This window comes from Pempheris klunzingeri, chromosome 20 (genome assembly GCF_042242105.1).
Source record: "Pempheris klunzingeri isolate RE-2024b chromosome 20, fPemKlu1.hap1, whole genome shotgun sequence".
In the NCBI taxonomy this organism is placed as follows: domain Eukaryota; kingdom Metazoa; phylum Chordata; class Actinopteri; order Acropomatiformes; family Pempheridae; genus Pempheris; species Pempheris klunzingeri.
Genome location: NC_092031.1, coordinates 10,766,634 through 10,788,768, shown reverse-complemented (window position 1 = coordinate 10,788,768; position 22,135 = coordinate 10,766,634). Strand labels below are relative to the sequence as shown.

At 40.3% G+C, this 22,135-nt stretch overlaps 1 protein-coding gene across 1 annotated transcript in view; it reads left to right on the top strand.

Moving 5' to 3' along the window:
• Nucleotides 1-22,135, top strand: part of LOC139219518 (protocadherin-15-like) — a 143,070-nt gene that overhangs the window by 61,449 nt on the left and 59,486 nt on the right. Inside the window, exons 16-24 of the mRNA XM_070851409.1 lie at nt 692-824; nt 1,366-1,445; nt 4,015-4,108; nt 9,089-9,217; nt 16,549-16,668; nt 16,831-17,016; nt 17,785-18,021; nt 19,086-19,202; nt 20,634-20,774. Coding sequence (XP_070707510.1) covers nt 692-824; nt 1,366-1,445; nt 4,015-4,108; nt 9,089-9,217; nt 16,549-16,668; nt 16,831-17,016; nt 17,785-18,021; nt 19,086-19,202; nt 20,634-20,774 — 1,237 coding nt within the window. The remainder of the gene's footprint in view (nt 1-691; nt 825-1,365; nt 1,446-4,014; nt 4,109-9,088; nt 9,218-16,548; nt 16,669-16,830; nt 17,017-17,784; nt 18,022-19,085; nt 19,203-20,633; nt 20,775-22,135) is intronic.

Sequence of the window (22,135 nt, the reverse complement as noted above, 5' to 3'; positions counted from 1 at the left end):
ACGTCCAAACCACTTTACTGATATTAATGCTATTATGACATGAAAGGTTTACGTATTTTAGCGCAGGGCTCCTTTTAAGTGAGATTCAGAAGGTCTTCAAATATCCCACGCTGCTTAATAAAGCTCATAACACTGTTTAATAAAGGGCACAGCGAAGGATAGTCTAACACTTCCCTCTCACGATAGTGTCACTCACTACACTTAAAATGAATGAAAAGAAAAATAAATGTTTTCTCTCAGTGGTGAGTGCACCAGCCTTGACATGAATGAGTCATTGAAACAGCAGGATCATTTGTCAGACAGGACAATAGAAACCTGAAGCCGAGTAGAGCACCGTCTTTAAAGCTCACAGTGTTGTTGGCTCCACGCTCGCATCGATTAGTTAAACACTCATGAGGTGCAAAGAAACAAACACTAGCCAGCCGCTCTTAACTTAAATAATAGACCATTCACCCTCTGTGACACTGCCTTTTTCCTCACTATCCACTTGTGCTGCCCTCCATCTCGTCTCCTCCTCCTTTTCTCCTCCCGTCTCTTTCCAACATTTCTCTGCCACTTTTCGTCCTCTATAAGCTTCTTTGTTACAGGCTGTTTCTCTATCTTTGAACTCTTTCCGGCTGGCCCCTTCTAGCCCCTTTACTCTTCTACCTTTTCACTTTTACTCTCTCTCTCTCTCTCCCCCACTCTTTAGGTCATCCATTACTACCGTCTACATCGAAGTTTTGCCCCCGAACAACCAGAGCCCTCCCCGTTTCCCCCGGCAGCAATACAGCCTGGAGATCAGCGAAGCCATGAGGACTGGAGCAACACTGCTTAATCTGCAGGTACACTCACGCTGCCTCAGTCACACACACACACACACACACACACACACACACACACAGTACATACCAGTACATAATCTTTTCACATAATCTATCAGAAAGTGTTCAGGTGAGTTTGGTCATCTTTGCTTTCTACTATCACTGAGTAGCAGAAGCTCGATGTTTTCGCCCATTTATCCATTTCTTTTAGCTAACTACTGTATTTCAACTGTGCCTCCATTACTTTTAGCAAACTATTTGAACTGTTTAGTCATTATTTGTGCTTACAGTTTCAACTTGTCACTCGCTAAGGGGTTTTCATTAGCAGCTGACTCAATATGTGGACGTTTTGTTTTTAAATCAAATTGTAATCTCTATTTTTTCATATTAATTTTGAGCTACTCCACAATCTCCTCACATACTTTTACCCCTGGCAGCTGCAGAAGTGCTTAGCCTTGCTTAGAAATCACTTCTGTATCAAACATATAATTGTAGAATTTGCTGATGGAAATAAGAATCAATGCGTGAGAACGTATGTGTCTGTGTCTGTTTGCTTCTTAAGGCTGTGGATCGGGAGAGGGACCTCATCACCTACAAAATCCGCAGTGGAGACCCTCAAGGACATTTCGCACTACAGCAGAAGTAATGGTGCACACACACACACACACTTTTCCTTTTCCATAATGTTTGATAAAAACTGTGGAGCTTGTTCAATTTAATACTTTCAGAAACTAAAGCACTCCCTTTTTTCTTAGTTGTGTTAATAACTGTGAAAATTATATCTTGTGTATGTAGTTATAGTCTGTATGTAGTTATAAGCTCTGTGTGTGTGTGAGTGTGTGTGTGTGTATGTATGTACAGTATGTATGTGGCTGAAAGCAGCCATAACTATATCATTCATGGCTCAGGCTCCGCCAAGGGCCTCACATTAATACACCCATTCTCTCATGCACATACTCTCCACACACTCACATCCAGACTCTGAGGGCTTTTGTTGTATTTATTCATTTACTGCTCATTAAAAATGCATTTCTTATGCTGGAGAAAGATCCTATCTACATTTCTAGAGGGAGGAGGAGAGAGAGAAACAAAGTGTGGTGAAAGACAGAGAGCCAGAGAAGGGGCAGAATTATAAGGATGGAAGAAAAAGTGAAAGGCTTGGGAAAAGAGATAAGAGAGCAGGGCAAGGACAGAGTAAAAGATGTATCAAGGCCGAGTCCAAACTGCAGCGGACTGGGTTCGAATCCAGTGTATCCAGCCCGGGCTCTTTGCAGCATGTCATCCCCCTCTCTCCTCTTCCTCTCTCTACTATCACTATCAAACAAAGCAAAAATGCATCTAAAAGACGTCAGAGAGATACAGTTGAACGAGAGTGACAGACAAGTGATGATTTAAAAGTAAAAAGATAAAAAGCAATCTGCTGAACAGAAATTCATAACAGCAAAAATTAAAATGAATTGAAGAGCTATTTCTGGGAATATTTGATGACATTGTGACATCTTCCAATATGCGCCAAAGTCTTTCGCGCCCTTAGCTGTGTTTTCTGCATAATGGCACAATGAAGACAAGCCAAGGTGTTCTTGTGCAGTATGCCACACAGGCCATATTGGCACAGGATGGAGCGATTTTTCATTGCTTTTGTACAGAATTTGGCTGCATTAGATACTCCAGAAATGCATCAGCAGAGCACCCAACGGGTGTGGTATTCTCCTGTTTTGCTAGGTGGCTGGCATCGATGGAGCACACACTAATGGCCAAAGGATTCAGATTACTTTAAGACAGAAGTAAAAGGGCCAGCATCAGTGTGGGATGCAAGAGATGAGCTTTTAGCGAGTTTATTGCCATTAGTTTGTGAATAAATTTGAATTATCTTGGGTTCATCTGGAACAATGGGATTTACTGTAGGCCCTCCACACATGTCGTAGCAGATGTTTGAGAGCAGTAGGCATGCAAAGAAAATGTGTCCCAATTTGTGCTGTAATGAGAAAATAAGACTACGTGTGTGTGTTTGTGCGTGCATGCCCAAGTATGTGTACGATGTTTCGCAGACTTTGCTTAGACTTTGCTTTTCATGAATCAGCCATAAATATACATGAACTGACTTTATTTAAAAAACAGCTTTGCATCTTTCCCCGCGTAGACCACTTAACATCTGCGCACACACACACACATACACACACACCTACAAACACACTGTCAATATTTAGAGAACATGCATTTCAGATGGTTTCTAATTCATGAAAGTGGCTAATATTAAAAACACTTCAATCATTATGTAAATCTTCACTCGGAAAATAAAAAATTGTAATCAATCAGGGCCAACATCAAAGATTTCTGCTGGTTTTGATTGGTCAGGAGTCTCAGACAGGCTGCTCTGAAGCTGTTGATCTTCTAGAGCACTTTTACTTATTTTTACTCCTGCTGTAATCATTTGCCCTAACTTCTGACTTTTATCTCTTGACTTCTGTTTGGACATTTTTGATTACTGAATTGTATGAAATGGGTAACTTGAGTCTGAGATTATATGACTAGTGAACCACACTAATAACTCACACCATGTGCTTTATGAAAAAATGATTCATGGAGCTGATTATTGGCTTTCCAGCTTTTTGCTTGTTTTGTTTCTTTCATATGGTTACTCTACAAACCTTTAAGCACGTCAGTGTTACATACTATTATTTTACAATACAATTATTCAGTATTCAAATATGATCTTAGTATACTGTTTTGCATGTTTAACTTGTATTTTTTGTGGACTGACTGTTACCTGACATTGTGTTTTCTGATGACACATGTCTGTCTGCGCCTTATTGTTGTGGGTGAGGTGATAGGTGTGAGCTGCAACACAGAAGTACCCATAATCACAGTGAAATTACACCTATGGGCATTTATGTAGTGGTTATCTGGGCTTGCCAACTGTCTGCAAGTTATCTTCAAAGTGGTTATATAAAAAGGAATAAACATTTTGAGAAAACAACATAGGTCTCCCTATTTTCCCCATGACACCAAAGCTATAATAAAAAGTACTTACAAATGGCTGCAAGTATGAGCACAATGATCAACAAGGCTAGTAATTATTGACCTCTGAACCAGAATTCTTGAAAACCAATGCAAACTACACCACAGTACTCTGTTCTGCTGTTTGGTTCTCTTGTGTTTTTTTGATTTACTCTCTAGTGTCAACAGAACTGTCTGTGTGTTCTCTCTCCAGTTCAGGGTATTTGGTTCTGGACAAGCCCCTGGACAGGGAGTCTCTGGATTATTATACCCTGGTGGTCACAGCCTCAGACGGACACCAAGATGGGGTAAGAAAAAGAGCTGTAGTGCACACAGATATTAGCTGGTTGTCTTTTCTTGAATTGTTTCACATTCCCAGTGGAATTAAACTGTGCGGCTGCTGAGAGGGGAAACTAAATCTTTCACAGTGAAATGCCACAAACAACAGCTGTGGCATTATGTGAAAAGAGGAACAGAGGGACTTTTTTTGGTGACACTTCTCAATCAATAATAATAATCATCATAATTACCATCATCAACAAAATAAAAAGCCAAAATCTATTTCTGACAATAATTTTGTAAGCAAAATTCTTTAGGAAATAGGAAAAAGAAAACATAATGGGTAATAAACAGTAGGTGCCACCCACAGAGCCATAAACAGAGCAAGCAGTTTAGGAAATGGCTGGATGGAAAAAGAGCATAACAAATTACTACATGGAAAAAAACTATTCTTGGTCAGGCTCACCTGTCCTTAAAATGTTTGTGTTGCCTGTTAAAGGTGGTCCAAAACGCTCCAAAGAAGACCCTTAAAAGAGGATAAATCCAAAAACAGCTGCCTGCCTAGGAATACTAGGGGGCTGTTGAGAAGTTCAGACAACCATTTTCTGTGGCCCGTAAACCTCCTTCTGTCATCTAAAAGATCAGTAAAACTGATCATATAATACACGTGTTGCTCATTGGAGTAACTTAACACCTGCTGAAAATCTTGGTTTGCTCTCCTCCAGTGGCTTGTATTCTCTCCTCGCAAACTACAGTGATGTGCAAGTGTGCTCCAAGACCCTGTGCCATCACTGACTCATTGAGTGTGTTCAGTGAGGCTGGTCGTGGTCAGGATGTAAAACAGACCTGAGGGGCCAGAACAGAAATTTGACCAGCTGACAGACTCTGCACAGTAACCAGGCTTATGTTTGTTTGTGCGTCTCCTTACTTAGATGGCTAGTGTGATCAGTTTTCTGAGGGGGAGGAATGGAGTGGGTGGGTTGGGTGAGGTTTTTCCTTGGCAGCGTTCAGTGTTCCCGTCCTGTTGTGAGAGCCCGGCGAGCCAAACCAAGCCAATCACTGACATCAACCAGTAAACATGGAAGTGCCAGGAAAAAAAACAACGGCGACTTACAGTGGGAAAAGCTTGGAATAGAGACTCCCCCTTAAGTCGCTTCCTCCCCGGTGGAGTGAGCGCTACGCTTCGGTGATAGCTCCGCCCCTCTATCATGAGCTGGGACAGAGTTATCGACAAATGCATCCGCTGACGTGATGGACGATGGCATCACCACCCTACTGTGGAAGCAGTCTGAATAAATATGTAAATAAATAAAATGGCAAAAAGAAGAAAAATCTAGTCCACTCCGAGAACAATTTTGCCAAGCTACAGGAGTGTTTGCCCTTTCTCACTTACCTAATTGATCACAGGTCACCAGAGCCACGTTCTCTATCTCTCTCTGTTTGTCGTCTTCTCTTCTGCCCCGTTTTTAAAAGTCAAATCTCGAGCCGCTCTCCCATGAAAGTCAAATGAAGACGTCGGATGGAGTCCCCCTGCTCTCCCCTCAACCCTCTTTCCTTCTTTTCTGCTCCTCTGGCTTTCATCAGTTTCCCTTTATTGCTTCTCTTCTCTTTTCTTCTCTTCTCCTCTCCTCATCATCCATCTATTAGTCCAGCATTAATAGAAGTTTATCCCTCCCTCCTGGCCTCCTCCTCCTCGTTTTCACTGACCTCCGTCCCCCACGTGTCATTTAAAACAAAAGGTAAAGTTTAAGGCCCCTCTGAGGAGAGAAAATACTGATTTGAATACTCTGACCTTCTCTCGCATACAATATGAAGGGACAGAACAAGTGGGAGGAAAGGAGAGAGATGAGAGGTATTCAGGGGGCTCTTATTACCTTAACAATTGTACTGTGTGTTCATACACAATTCTAAAGAAGGCTTGACACATACACACTCACAGACATGCACACATATACTTAGTCAATTGCTCTCTGGACCTTGACAATTAGTGTATTATCTTTGTGCCCCAAAGGTCTTTAAGTCAGAAAAGCTAAAAGTAGTCTGGACATTTTTCTGCTTGACACTCCATTATATTTCGAACAAGAGGGGGGAAAAAAAGAGGAGTGGAGAATAGTGAATAGAGAGAGTGAGAAGGTGTGTGAGAGAGGAATGGTATTAGCTACACGGGGAGACAGAAAGGAAGACAAGGAGAGAAAGAAATAGAAAAAGGAGAAGAGAAGATTGGGGTGTAGTTGCCTTATACAGGCCCATTAATCAGCATCACTTGAAAGGCCTTGGGTTGTCTTCATATGCGTGCACACACGTACACACCCATCTGTGTCCCCTATTATTAAATGTCCCGTTGTGAGACTGTCAGACTACAAAGTGCCTAATTGGCTATTTGGCCAGTGAATCCATCATACTGCCACAGATTGAGGATCCTACATGCTGGTGCAGTAAACCAGCTTTACTGTAAGGACACTGTGCATTGTAGGATTCAACTTTGCAGGACAGTCAGTCGTCAAGTGGACATTATAGCACTGTGTCATGGCATGGGTATGTGAATCAGCGTGCATTGGTGCAGCTGTAATTATATTAATGAAGGTAAAAATTAACATGAAATGGCATTTGCTAATGAGCTGTTTCATTATACCTCCAGTGTGTTAGTTCCTTAAGTAATGCTAAACTCCATATTTGGTGCAATAGTGAGTATTTCCAGCAACAGGTCAGTATTTGACTCAAAATAAACTACAGTGCCCATGTCCATCGTGATAAAGGAACATGTCACCCAATGCAGCAATGTGGCTTACTAATGTTTGTAATTATACAGTGGCACAAAGGAATGTTATATCAGGCTATGGTGGCTCAGGCAGTATTTTTTAGAAGAATCAGGTCATTGTGGATTTAGTCCCTTCATAGGATTTGTTGGCAACGAGAAAAACTAAAATATCGCCAGTTATCTTTCAATTGCAAAGCAGTTCAGTGTTTAGGGTTTGTGATACTGGCAAAGGTTTTTAAAAGCTGGCAGACATCAGTGGACTCCCATCTATCGCTGGTGATAGCTTAGCAATTGTCGAGCCAGGCAGGGATTAAAAGAAGCCAACATCACATTTTACTCATCATTTTGACCTTTTACCACCCATGTACTACCACAGGAAAGTCACATGAATATGAATATGTACCACATGGATTTATTGTTCAGATTTTCATATTTTAGTCTGTTTTTCAACAAGGACACTCTTGTGAAAAAAAAATCCACATACAATGTGTCGTAGAATATACAGCTGAAACCTTAAAAATATGGTGTCTTCAGGGGAGTGGGTGGTAAACTTTGGCAGACGGCCACGGTATCAGCAAGATAATAAAGTGTGAGGTGTGCAGTTTTTCAAAAATTATGTGCTTGGAGCTACCTGATGCAAAACGGAGCTTGCAGCATCTCTTTCTCTCTCTTTGTCTGTCTGTTTATTTGCCAGCGTTGCTCACAGCCTCTCTTTTCATTATATCAGAGTTGATTCTGCTTTACATATATTGGCATTCAGATAAACTGTTTTGTCAACTGTGAGCTCTTAACCTCAAATTACTTGCATCACCATGTGCCCTGCCAACCTCAATAGCCTGTTGTCACCTCTGTGATTGTCACTCTCCCACACACACCCTCGCACACTGTTTTTTCTCTTTTCATTCCACTGTTGTGAATCGGTTAGCTCTCCTTCATTTACCACTTCCTTCCAGTTTCCCTCTTTAAGAGTCAAATATTACATCTCTGTTTCTCTCTCTCTCCCTCCCTCTACCTGCTCTCATGAAAGTCAAACTAAGAAATGGGTGACCTCCTACCAGTTCCTCTCTCTTTTCTGCTCCTCTGCACTTACTTTTTACTTACTCTCAATTGTTTAACAATGACAATTGGTGAAAAATAGAAAATAGATTGTCAATGTTCTTCTGCTTTAACTCTTCAGATGATCAAATTTGTTGTATTTCCCATTGTAGTTGGCACAGATTTTAAGGTTTACCGTATACAGCCCCAAGCAGCTTCATATTGGACATTGAGTGGCTTAAGTACCAGCACACATCAATATCTATTGCTTGTCATTTGGTATATGTGTAATTTCTACTGCCCATCCCTACTACAAGCATATTTAAACGGGTGTTCATACTGAAAACAGTCCTTTGTAAAGGCAATTTTCTCAAGTACCATGAGAAGATAAAGTAAGACCCAGGAAGTCCAGTTTCCAGATCAGATTATGTGAGATTTTACAATTCTGCAAAATTAACATGGCAGCAACCATTTTTGTGAGGCAGAAATAAGCAGCTCAGATCATGAATTAAACCACCAGGAGTATGTGCTTACACATATTAGACTGTCTAATGCAGTGCCTTGCCAGACAGCGCTGCATTAGCCAGTCTAATATGTGTAAGCACATACTCCTGCAAAAGTTGAGCCTGGTTCAACGGTATTGCAGGTGTTTTTGTTGCCTGGGCATCTGCACCCCACTGAGCCAACACAACAATCCCATTTGAGTGATTGAGGGGGCTGCAACCTCTCATGCAGGGCAGACGTCCTCCTGTGACCCTTGGCTAATCTTCTTATGCAATTTCCATGTCTCTCTTCTTTCCTAATTATGCACATCTTAACACAAATATCCATTTTAACACAGCAACAGAAGACACAAAACCGCAAATTGTTGAAATCTTTGTTGTTGTTTTTTTTTGTTTTTTTTTTACAGTGAATGGTTGTTGGAAGCACAATGAGATGGGGCAGCCAGGACCAGAGAGCAGCTAATTAGCAAGCAAAATGGGCCCTTTAGTTTGTTACATAAGAGCTATTAGTGAGAAGGACAAATAGTAGATAGGAGTAAAATAAAACCTGTGAAATTTGAAGATGGATTCAACTTGTGTACTCTGGTAATCCATCACATAGTCAAACATGTTAAATCCAATGCAGAATTCAGCGTCAGATGTTTACTGAACTGAGCAGAATATTAACACAAATTTGTGTATTTGTGTGTGTGTGTGTATGTGCGTGTGTGTAGACCTCCACTGCGACTGTGAACATTGTGGTGACAGATGTTAATGACAATGACCCGCTGTTCGATCCGTCACTGCCAGTGAACCTCACTGTCATCGAGGAGCAGGATAACGCCTACGTTGGACAGGTCAAGGTAGGATGATGCACACACACACACACACACACTCACACACTCACTCTAAAACATGCACAGTGAAGCAGCAAACACACACTCACTATATGTTTTTAAATTCAGTTTGATGGTTGTCACGGTTAAGTGCATTTAGTCTGTGAACATGTATGAGTGCAGCATTAATATGAGCGTGTGTGTTTGTATGCTAATGTGTTTATTATGCACTCTTTCATGACTGTGCATTTGTTTGTGAGCTTTTTGTGTGCTTTTCCTCATACTAATCCGTTACTATAATGTTGTGTCATGAACAAAAACTCAATTTAGTTTGCAATTTATCTCACTGTATCAATAATTCCTGACTGAGCATCTGCCATTACACGCTGTCCCGCTGTGGTGGGCGTTTTAATTACAGATTACACTCGTCTCTGTTATTTCTCTTGTGGTGGTGGCATGTTTGAAACTAGTTACACAGTTAATGTTATTGTGGCACAGATCATCACGCGTTGCTGCAAGTGTCATTTCTCTGATCCTGACATAAGGTCACTACCTTGAGAGTAAGATTCATAATTACCTAAACTATAAAGGTGCCTGGAGGACTTGTCTACATTTCTTCGTCTTCCCCTTCGTCTCTTACCACACATACACTCACAGCACACCAAGATTCTCAGAGGCTCTAATTAAATTCTGCTCTCATAATCTTTTACAATGGGGACCAGAGATCACTAACATAACTCTGTAAACCTTGGTAGCTTTGTAATTAGGACTGTATGTCATTACACTCAGAGGAATGTGTGTCCATGTGTGTGTGCGCATATTTGTTTGTGGGGAAAAAAACAAGGATTTGAGGGAAAAACTGAATTTTTAATACAGAATTGCAGATTATTATTGATAAAATGGGGTTTGTTCTCATTTCGATGTCACTTTTTATATTTCTGCACTCATTTTTCAGTAGAATAACTATTCTTCCTAAAAGTGTCAAAATGTCAACAATTACTTTTATTCTTTCATTTGCTTAACTGTCACAGACGTTCTAGCATGTAAAGTTTGCGAAAGAAAGTGCTTCAGCTGAAAGGAGGATCCATATAAATGGATATAATCATGACATTTTATGGATGAACTTTTTAGCGTTTCCCTGTAACAGTTGCATAATAGTGTTCTTGAGGGTTTAAGAATTCTCAGGAAAAGGAGGGCAGATTCTTACAAGATTTCCTGCTTACTGTGGTCTTAATTTCCGCCATTCACTCCCATTGTCTATGTATAAATGGTGATTAGTATAAGAGGAGAATATGACTGAAACTGTACATTCCCAAAAAAAATAGATATGTGAAGCAAATAAACTGCAATCCAAAACAAAGATACTAAAAATGTAGCACACATGTAAGTAATATGATCTCCTGTCAGCAGTGTGGGAGACGTTTTCACCTGCATCAGCAGCCTCATCTCCACTTATCACAAAGACTCCTGGTCTTGTTCCAGACTTAATAACTAACTCGTGTATTCCCCAGACAGGGGTCATGGGTAAATCTGACACGTTAATAGGCTCTGATCTTTAAAGATGCTCCCTCCCTTGCATGCTTGCTTGGATTTGCTCCAAGCTTAATTCATAGCCTTTATACACCAGTGTCAGAGGGTCTTTGATCAGTTTGACACTTTGCCAGGTTGTAAATGTTAATCATGCTACTTTGGTTGAACACTAAGACTACTCCAGAGATAGATATGTGGCCCTTGTACACCCATCTCTAGGATTTTGAGACGGTCTTACTTTTAACTCAAATGTTCAATCCCCTTCCTTATTTGGACAATTGGGCTCTATTCCAAGTTTGTAACCCAACCTTATCCTTAAAGAGGACATTTCATTCTAAGCATTCCAAAGTTTAACTCTCACTCAGACCTTTGGGCGTGTGCCAAATTCAACATCCAAAAACCCACCCTAATTTTTTGAGAGGGCACTTGAAAGTATTCCAATCCCGAACTTCCTCCCTTCCAAGGACCCTTGGATATTTTCCAAACCAAAACAGACGGCGTGATCCCTCAGCGGGCTGTGCAAGGCACGACTCTGGGCCTCATTCCAAACCAGGGCTCTACCTGTAGGTATTAAACAGATTTCCGGAAGAATGAATGGACCTGACCTTGGTTTTGCCGCTGCTGGTGAGGCAGAGAGGGATGGAAAGAGGGGGAGGATGTGAGACATGCATGGGTGGCAGAGAGAAATGGGAGGACACTTGGGAGAGCTAAAAGGAGTGGAGAGAAAGAGAAGAGGGGAGACGACAGAGTTAAGGGAGTACGGCAGCATTCTCGATCAGACTTTCATGAGTCAGAGACATGGTTTGAAAATGAAGAGAGGTCTATTTGCAACCCCTCATCATTATTCACATATGTCTGACTGTGACCAGCTTAGCCAAAAAGCCCTTTTTCCTTGTTTTATTTGATTTTCCACTGTTTAGCGGCCTGAGGAGGTGAAACTATCCATTAATTTACATGAAAAAGCAAAAATTAGTAAAGAGCCTGGAAAAATAAACATGATTTTGCGTAGCAGAAATGTGTTTTTTCCTGGTTGGCATCCTGTTCATCATCTTGCAACCTCTCAGATTCATCATGCTATCCCTTGTGAGGGTCCCGACCCCCACTGCTATAGACCATACCAATAAAACATAGCAGAGGAGGTAAAAATGCATCTTTAGTGAACAGAAGTGATTTGGAAGTGCATATATGTGTCCCTATGTGACCTTACACCATAATGTAGAAGTGCAGTTCAGGAGGAGTACAACATTTTAACTAATAGTAAACTGAGTTGAAAAGCAGAAATAACTCAAATAGAGAAGCTATCCTACACTAACATATGATGTAGGAGTAAGACTACTAGGGTGAGGGCTTGTCTGTATGCGTAATTTACTGAGAAGAGACTCCCACACTGTTATAATACCTGGCTATATGGTTTATTGGTGGAACAAAAGAAATGTGCTCAGAGATGGAGGAAAAAAAATCTCAGTAATTTAGTTTCAGTTGCAGGTACTTCTCTCACAGTATCTGGGAATGAAATTAGAGGTGGAGGCGACAGAGTGATGAAAAGAGAAAAGAAAAAAAATGGGGAAATTGGAAGAAAAGAGGTACGAGTACCCGAACACGAAAGGCAGAGCTAGCGATTGTAGAGATAGAGTGTATATTTCAGGCCTTAAGCTGCTTCTTTTTTTTTTTTTTGGTGTGTGTTGAAAAGCAGCAGACGTAACGCAGCTGAGACATTAATCCTATTGTATTTCTGGCTTTTAACTGGCTGGCAATGTAATTATGGTGAGAGAACTGTGAGAAAGACAGTGAGGGAGGGATAAGACACACGAGAAAGAGTGAATAGAGGAGGAAGGATAGAGGCAGAGAGAGAGTCACTCGCATATGCACACACGCTGTACACAGTACCTAACTCCAGGAACTGCAGACATCAATATTTTTGACATCAAGACGATTAATCCAGTCTGCTATCTGAAGGATTTCATCCTTTCATCATGTCTAAAATGCAACGATGTGACATCTTTACTGTAACCAGCTTAAAGGAAGGTTTTAAGGACAACAATTTTTCCCTGCCGTATATCAAACATTTGCTCTTTTCATAATTCTTTCAATTTTTCTCAATCAGTTCAATCTGATTAACATCAAAGGGCTACATTTTTCATGCTAAAACATACTTGTGAAAGCATGCGTAAAAAAAGCCAAGGGGTCTGAATACTCTAAATATACATTCACTCTTAGTAACAGCTAAAAAATGCGTAACATAAAGGAACATTTTGGATTTTGGTTATAATCGGAATGATTATGAAAAATGCATTCTTTGCTTTCTCACCGAGCATTCAATGAGAAGATTGATAGCACTCGGTTATTTGTCCATTAAAGATGAAGTTTCAGCTAGGTCAGCTTAAGGATACAGTCAGCAAAAGTCGCCTACTAGCTCCCTCTAAAGCTCACCAATTAACACATTGTATCTTGTTCGTTTTATCCAAACCAAAAGTGTAAAAATGACAACTGGCTGTTTTCCAAGGGGTTATATACTGAACTATTTTTTGTCTCTGACCAATAGTTTCCTGAAGTAGCCAAGATGACTAATTGATACTATAATGTTTTAATTATAGTGAGTGTTATGTGAGTAAATAGCATTCACAGAACGTGGTGTTAGAGGCACCGGTACATTTTTTGTTACTCGTGGACACAGTCAAGAGAGACTTTTTCTAGCTTGCAGTCTTTATGCTAAGCTAAGCTAACTGGCTTTTGATATATTCACTGTATAGGCTTGAGAGTATATTTCCCAAAATGTCGAACTTTTGCTTTAAGAGCGAGGATTCATATCATTCAGTTACAACACTGCTTTCTATGGATGTTACTGTAGAAATACAAACATATGAACACAGTCATTACATTCGTTTCAGCTCTTTTCCATCTACAAAACTTACAGAGTTGCACTTCACATAATATCTCCTGTTTCTTTCTCCACATTATGTTTCTCACATGCCTCAGCCCTCTTCCTTTCTCCCTCTTTCCCTCCCTCCTTCACCCCTCTCTCCCTCTCTCTCTCTCTGTCTCATTGTCCATGTTTCATTCCGTCTCTCTCGCTTCTCCAACCAGCCCAAGATAATCATCCAAAATCTGAATGCTCCATTAAATTTAGTATAGTATAGTAATAGTTTTATACCCATATATCGATGAATTACTGAATACAAATCACACCAAAAAGACATTATTCTTCTCTCTTACAGTCTACATAACACTGGCAAGAACCTAATTCCTATTAATCCTAATAGTCACTGTGTGAGATAAGATGAAACTTTAATGATCCAAAATTGGGGGAAAATGGGTCACTGCAACAGCAAGAATTGACACAGTACAGCAAATAAAATGGAATATAAATTGAGTACTGGAGGTTAGATAAAAACATTAAGCTGGAAATTCAGGCAGTGCTACTAAAGTAACATTTTATAATGTTCCAGTTATATAAAGCATGTGAAAATTACAGCTTACATACATTATGATATACATACTGTGAGTCAAATCGCATTGGTTTGTTGACACAATCTTGACTCAAAGGTCCACTCCCTAGATTTCATCTACATTTCATGGTCCTCATCTATAGATGGAATTTGAAAGCAAGAATGGATGCAAGTTTAACATAATGCATTAATGTCAGTTACATATGCAGTTTTGTTTTTCCATCATTTCAGTTATCCAGTAGTTCAATATTAGCATTTTTATACATCCACAACAACATTTGTATCGAAATGAAACTGACTCCACTCACCGATGCTTTTCAGCTGTTAACACTTTCTCTGTGCTGAATGTGTGCGACCTCTCCCCATCTGCACACTGTACTCTGCCGTCTTTGTAGGGGAAGTGAACCCAAACACCATTTCTTCTTTTTCTCCCTGCTGCATTGATGGAATTGTCACCAGAATGTTTTTTCTTAAGTAGAATTTCACCTGTGCCATAATTGTCCTTGTCCTTGAAATAGCAAACAACAGCTCAACTTAAACAAATCATCCAAAAAGAAGTTCCTCTGCATAGGACATCATTATCGTAATGCCCTTATTGTTTTACTGTAATATAGGATCATTTTTGTTGTTACACTGTTTCACTTTCACTGTTTTTTTAGCCACTCTAGCGATGATACTCTAAAGCAATCGGTCACGCATTTAGTCTGTCACTTTAGACTAGAGTGAAACATTCATTATCCTTAGAGGATGAATACTAATAACCTTGTTTACCCCTTAACTTTTCATTTAGCTCTACCATCAGGTCAAACAGTTTTTCCACTCCTTAGGTTAATGATCAAATACCTGCAAGACTAATTCCAATAAGCCACAGCTTCACTTCTAGTGCTAATTGAGGGATGCTGGCATGCTAAACTACGTTGGTTACCATGGTAATCATTACCTTCTAAACATCAGCATGTTAGCATTGTCACTGTGAGCATATTAGCATACTGCTGTTAGCATTTGGCTCAAAGCACCACTGAAGCTTTACCCGTCTCCCACAGCGGCTGTGCTTCTTATAAATGTTAGCTTGATCTCAGATAGATTTTGCCATAGTTTTTATCCTCAGTGATCATTATCAGCATGCAAGTACCCTATGGATTATCCTTAATTGGAAGGCAGGCCATGTTTTTACCATTTAATTAACTTCAAAGTAATCCTAATTTTGTTATGCAAAGTCCTTACTAATCAAGCTCCGATAACATCACTCACATGCACAGATTTCATACTGTTATCTATAGGAACAGATGTGAGGCATATATTTTTGACACTTTCTACTAACCCTCAATTATATAGTAGAGTAAAAAGCAGCGTAAGCAACCCTTACACACACAAATACACACACAGGAACCATAATAATATTTCCTCAGCTCTGCTCTCCTCTGCTCTAGTCTCATCTGTTTTATGTCTTCAGAATGCTGATTGGACAGGATGAACCGACAGGGTGAAAGGAACACTGGGTAGCAGTTTGTCACCTCCTCAACACCTTATTTTAGTAGTTGAAAGAGATGATGTGGAGACAGAGTCAAGAGTTTCATTGGAGTCTATGAATTTGGAAAGATAGTAAGAAGTGCAACAAAGGAAAGAAGACATCCTGTGCTACCTTTTCTCCAAGTGAAAATTGAACCCACTATCTCATTAACTCATGAGAAAGTTTAACAATCGCTACTGTTGGAAAGTACGTTTAATTCCTCTGGACAAGTTGCGATGAAGGTGGGGAGGAAAAGGAAAAAAACGAAAGAAAAACATGACCCGACACCGCGGGAAATGTCAGAGGGAGAGCAGATCACTAAGGTCTGTCTTTGCCACCTTGTCAAAAAGTTGGAATTTTTGTGTGAAACATGCAGACAGGAAGAGAGAAAGAAAGTACTTATCTACGCAGTCACCTTTGCATGACACTATGGCCTCTGGAGATCAATGTATAAAACGGTGCTAGGCTAGAAATACTAGTTGAAATCGTCAGAGCTAATACAAATTAATTGTGGATGCATCCCAATTTGACAAGAACCCAGAGTTAAACTGTAAGGCAGGAGATGGCACTGATAACTCTCCTTGTAGTCACTCCGCAATATCTCTCCCTCTCACCCACTTGCAAATATTTTCATTCCACAAGAAAAATGCTTTGCAAATGTTCACAAAATTGGAAGATGTTAAGAGTTTTACCTTAATTCACACACACATATTTAACTTGATTTGAGATGAAATTCCCCTTTAATTAAAAGAATGGTGTGCCTCAAAGGCAGTCTGATGAAGTGCATGCATTTCAAACCGGAGGATTTAAACCTTTAGTCCTCCGTTCTTATTGCTCATGTGTATGTGTCATTTCTGTGTGTCTGTGTTTAGGCCACAGACCCAGATCTGGGAGGAAGCGGTCAGGTCCACTATCGACTCGTCAACCACCAGAAGCTGTTTTCTATCAACGCCACTGGAGCAATCAGAACTCTGGTGCCACTGGACAGAGAGGTCAGAGGACGTGATGGATGCGTTCAGATTTCACACGAATGTCATAGCTGAAAAGAAAAACAAAGGACAGCAGGAGAACAGTGGCGAAGTTGACACTGTGGATATTGTTTGTAGCTGTAGTGTTGACCAAAGGTTTGACCGTGATTCTCTGTCATCTTGAAGGTGAAAGGCCACTACTTTTTGATCGTTGAAGCCTGGGATGGTGCAGTGGACCCTCGGCGGTCCAGATTAACACTGTCTGTCACTGTTCTGGATGTGGATGACAACAGCCCGATATTCAAACAGCAAACTTACAATGTCAGCCTGCCAGAGAACAGCCCCAAAGATACAGTCATACTACAGTTAAAGGTGAGTTCCACTGTGTAGTTGAAACGAGCGCTTTCTGCAACCAAGAATTTACTGACCTGACTATATGTGTATGCATGTTCACTCAGTGGGGTGGTGCAGGGTTTACGCAAGTATACAGCATATATCTACTTATTTCTCAGTCTGCGTTGCATATACCCACTACTAAATCCACTCTGACTGAATGATGCACAGCATTCAACATGTGTGCCCAGAGCATGTAAACAGTCACAGTTTTTCTCCAGCTCTATGTCTGCTATTCATGTTTTCCACTGTGATCATTTAACTAGTTTACAAAGTAAGTTTTTTAGTTTTCTTTTCTTTCCCAAGTTGTCTACTACTAAAGACTGCTATTTTACTGTGTAGTATTGGTGATGGATACCTGTAGGTAATAACTTATAACTTGACGTTTGTCACTTTGAACCACAGGCAAATCAAAATTGAGACAATAAATTGTTTATAGTTGTTCTCTATAGTAGAAATGTAAGTAAAAGAAAGAAAGAAAAAAAAAAAACACTTTTCCATCAAACTACACAAAGAAACTGAACAAAAGGAAAAATAAGACCTGGACTCTAAATGTTGCTACCACAGGCATTTCACACACACACACGGAGCTAATGAAAACACTACAGTGTGTTACCAGCTCCAGCAACTATAGATGCTTGTCCTTCTGGCAAATATGAAAAATTCAACTTGCCATAAAATTCACAAGGCAATGATATTACTTTCTTTTTCGCGTTCTCTGACTCTCCTCTCTCTGCACCTCTGTAGGCGATAGACGCTGACCTCGGCTCCAACCTCACATATCGAATCAGAGAGGAAGGCTCGGACCAGGAGATCTCTCAGCTATTCCACGTTGACCCAGTGACAGGAAAGCTGTCGGTGCTCAAAGTTCTGGACTACGAGGCGCTGACTGAGTCAGAGCCCACATACACATTCGCGGTAGAGGCCGTGGACACGGAGGGGACCATGCCTCCCGGAGTAGCCTCTGTTACTGTCAGAGTCATGGTGAGTGTGCGGGCGTGTGTTGTTGAGTGGGTTTGTCCGTCTAAGAAGGAACAGAGAAAGATAAGTTAGGTTGATGTCGCTATTTTTGCTCACTGTTTAAGGGAATGTTTTGTGATAAAGTATTTCAGTGGAAGCTGGCATTGTGGCAGAGCCAACTGGCAAGCTTCTTCCAAATATGACTGGCATCTGATTACTACAGACCCATATTTGTAGTTAAAGAAAGACATCACCTTAATAGAAGCAAACGTTGGAGCTTCTCCTGCTTGGTTTCTCCTTCCAAGGCTACAGAGCAAGTGCTCGCTGTTCCTGATACAGTTGTATCCAGTATATTGACACTCGGAGACCAAACCAGTGTTTTTGCATGCATTAGCACATTTGCTACATTCGGAGAAAAGTTATGGCTTTTCCACAAAGCTCTGACATTCAAGACTTTATGAGTTATGGTTACAGCAATAAGCTGCCAATTCTTGTCCTTTTCACATAATCTTTGTTTACTTGTTTTGAGACTGAGTCTCACTTTGACAGCTGTGAAACAAGTTTTAAAATCCATAATTCAGCCACCCCGTGGGAAAATTAGAAAGTATATATTCTGTCTTCTCACTTTTCAACTTGCTGCTGTTTTCTAGTCCTGCTGCTACCTGCTGTGATTATGAAAATAACTGCTGTGATTATTCTAGTCACAGACAAATGAGTATTCCTCCAAATCCAAGCCAAAATCTCTAACAGAATCTTAGAGAACTTATTTGTTAGCATCAGGTTAGAGGCTCAGGGGTTATGTCACCTGGATTACGTGTTGGTGCTGTTAACAGCTGTTGCATTTACTCCCTCTGTGAGGCCAGACGTTTCCAAACCCATGACGAGTGAATGGATTTAAGTGAGTAATTTCAGGGACTGCAGACAGGAAGTGAAAATAAGAAATAAATTGAATTTAAGAATTGGTGAGAAAGCAAAAAAGCAGCGTGCCTACAAAGTCAATTTCAGGCACTTACTTGAAAACAAAAACAGCTTGGTGTACTGTATGTTTACAATGCCAAAGCCATATTACTGTGTTTATCTCTCTCCAGGACATGAATGACTTTTCTCCAGTATTCGGCCAGTCAGTCTACCGAGGCATGGTAGCTCCTAATGCTGTCAAGGGAACCATCGTAACCACAGTGATAGCCAATGACTCTGACCCTGCGGTGAGAATTTTCAGCTGCTGCTATTCAATCAAGCTGTTTTTCACAGTCTGTTCCTAAAAATGTGTATGGGGATGGCGCAAGACAACGATGCTTGCCTCTGGTTTGTGTGTGTGTGTGTGTGTTTTGAGTGTGAGCGCACTTCGTTCTCCAGTGGAGCTGTTTTTTTACCCCAAAGTAGCACTTAGTGATACCTCAGTTGGGCTTTTAACTTTAAACATCTTTATCATAAAGGCTGGCTTGTTCCGCTCGCTGTAAAATGAAGGATAGTTTCATTATGAACCATTAGATAGTCTGGTGCAGTTACCCCAGGTTTTAGTTTGTGGAAATGCTTATTCTGGGGTCTTAGTACTGTGTGAATATAGCATGAGATAGATTTTCTGAGTCCTACAGCCTTTTGTTTAAATGCATATCTGAAGTGCAGTGGCTGTGTCAAAAATAGCTCTCATCTTTGTCCGACAGAAAAACCAGCTAGTAAATTTGCAATTTTACTGTAAAATCACCAAATAAATATTTATGAAACAGAAACACAAAAGTATCTTGACTTTGCATTACTTCTCAAGAAGCCATGATTTTATTTTTCACTCCGCCATCTCTGTGTGAAATCTTCTACACTGGCAATGGTACCCTGTAAGCCTCTTTAAAAGCCCCATGTTCCTTTGTTCCTTTGACTAACGTGATTGTGTTCTTCAACATCAGCTGAAATGATTGATTTGAGGTTTAAGCAAATGGCCATCTTGGTTCAAAAAGTAACATTTTACTGTCCAGGCTGCATACTTTAAAGGCTATCATTACTCCTACAAGGTACAGCACCATCTATTGTGATGGATTCAGTTTCTAGAGATTTTTTTCAGACTGACACTTGAACAGTGAATCTTATAGTCCATTAAGTCTTTGATGGAAATATGACCTTGGATATCTTTCTATTTACTGGCACTATGCCTTTTTTGCAACTGTATAATAAACAACAAAAGTTGGTATAATAGCAGATTCATGGCCGTAATCAAGATAAAGCAACCCGGGTATCATGTACAATTTAATTGTATATGTTCCCTGACATTTTGAGTCAAATTAGTCATACCAGCTGATGGCCGCTCATTAATTATCACTTGAGAGGTTAATTCATGATCATTACAGTGCCTAAAGTTGGACCTCATTTATCCTAAGTGGAGATGTGTGTGTCATAACGGCTTCATATGTATTTCGACCGGGATACGCTGCTTGACTCTGAGGTCCAAACTAATTGCTTTGGATATTATAGACTGTAACATTCATTACACAGTCTTTACTACACTATGCTTATAATTTTTATGCTTCTTAGCAAAAAGTCTCTAAGTGGTGGCATCATTCCAGAAAGTATGCACGATATATATTTCATCCTAATGCTACATTCATCTAAATCTGTCATTCTAAGTGTGCTTGTTCTCCCCACAGGGTACCCCGGCGGGTCTCGTACGCTATAAAGTAGACCAGGAGGCTTTTCCATACTCTGCCAGTATATTCGATGTAGAAGAAAAGACGGGACATGTGGTAACCAGAGTAAACCTCAATGAGGACCCCAACCTCAAGTTCAGTGTAAGTATGTGTGCACACACACACACACACACACACTTCCAGGTCACCAGTAATCCATAATATACAACATCTCGTATGCCAGTGGTTCCTAACCTTGGTTCTGGACTCCCACAAGGGGTTAAACGATGAAACAAAGGGGTTGCCAGGATTTTCTGGGGAGTAAATAAGAAAATAACTAATTGTGCTACACAAAACAATGCTTATTTTTGTGTCTATTGAAATTAAATAGACACTAGACAATAGTCTGCGAAGGGAAAATCAGGCAAATTTGATTGAACTGCAGACAATTCACAGACGTGCATCTGCAAGTAAACACTACATCGTATTAGACACGCAAAAAAGGCTGGTAACCTCTGTTGTATGCCGTATTTTGTAAAGGGTGCACTTACATGACGCTGATCAGAACAGCAGCTCCGCAGTTCAAGTGTTTTGCAATCAGAAAACAATTTTGTTTTTATCCTACACTTGCATTATAGACATTATATAACATGCACATCTACAATGGAGTAAAACAGCAATAAGAAGAGTCCTTCTGGAAAATATTAACTTCCCTCAGACAGCAGTGTATTCACTGTATTACACATAACCATGTGGCAGTGAGTCTACTGTAGATCATAATGTATACAGCATGCAGCACTCCCAATCGATTAAATTGATCTATTCAAACTGTTCGCATTGACACCGGGGCTGTACTCCAATAGAAGTATCATTACTGCGAGGATGATGATGCATCCCTGTTTTCCTTTTGATGTTTTTGGATTTTAGTATTTAGTAGGTGGAGGACTGGGACAACATCACACGAACAGAGTCATTAAAAATGTATTTGATCATCGCTCTCAGATTGTATTTGCTTACTTGTAGCTTTTGTATACATGAAGGTGTCTTTGGACAGGGTGTCTCATAAATCCCTATCCACCGTACAAAGTATACTGCAGTAGCTTATTAGTTCCAAAACTGCCTTTTCCCAGCTGCACTCCTCAATGGGGCTGAGGGCCATGCTAATTTCATCTTTTCATTGGGCTTTAATTAACACAACAAGGATTCAGCGTCCTCTGAAGATGTCACTCAGGGGACTAATTCTACCTCGTTTGCTCCCAATAACTCGAGCAAAATGAATCGGTCCAACGCTGTGTACAATGTTTGGATCATGACTGAAATAAACACCGTCTAAGGTATAATCACAAGGACAGATACACTGTTAGACAGAGCAACTGACATGGAGCAAATCTCTTCTTAATCTCCTTCCATCACGTTATTAAGGCACCACATCTTGAGGTTTTTTTAAAAAACATTTTTGGAACAGTAGAGAATGCATAACCAAGTGTGCAAGGATAGAAACAGCTCTCCAACTAAAAAGCAAC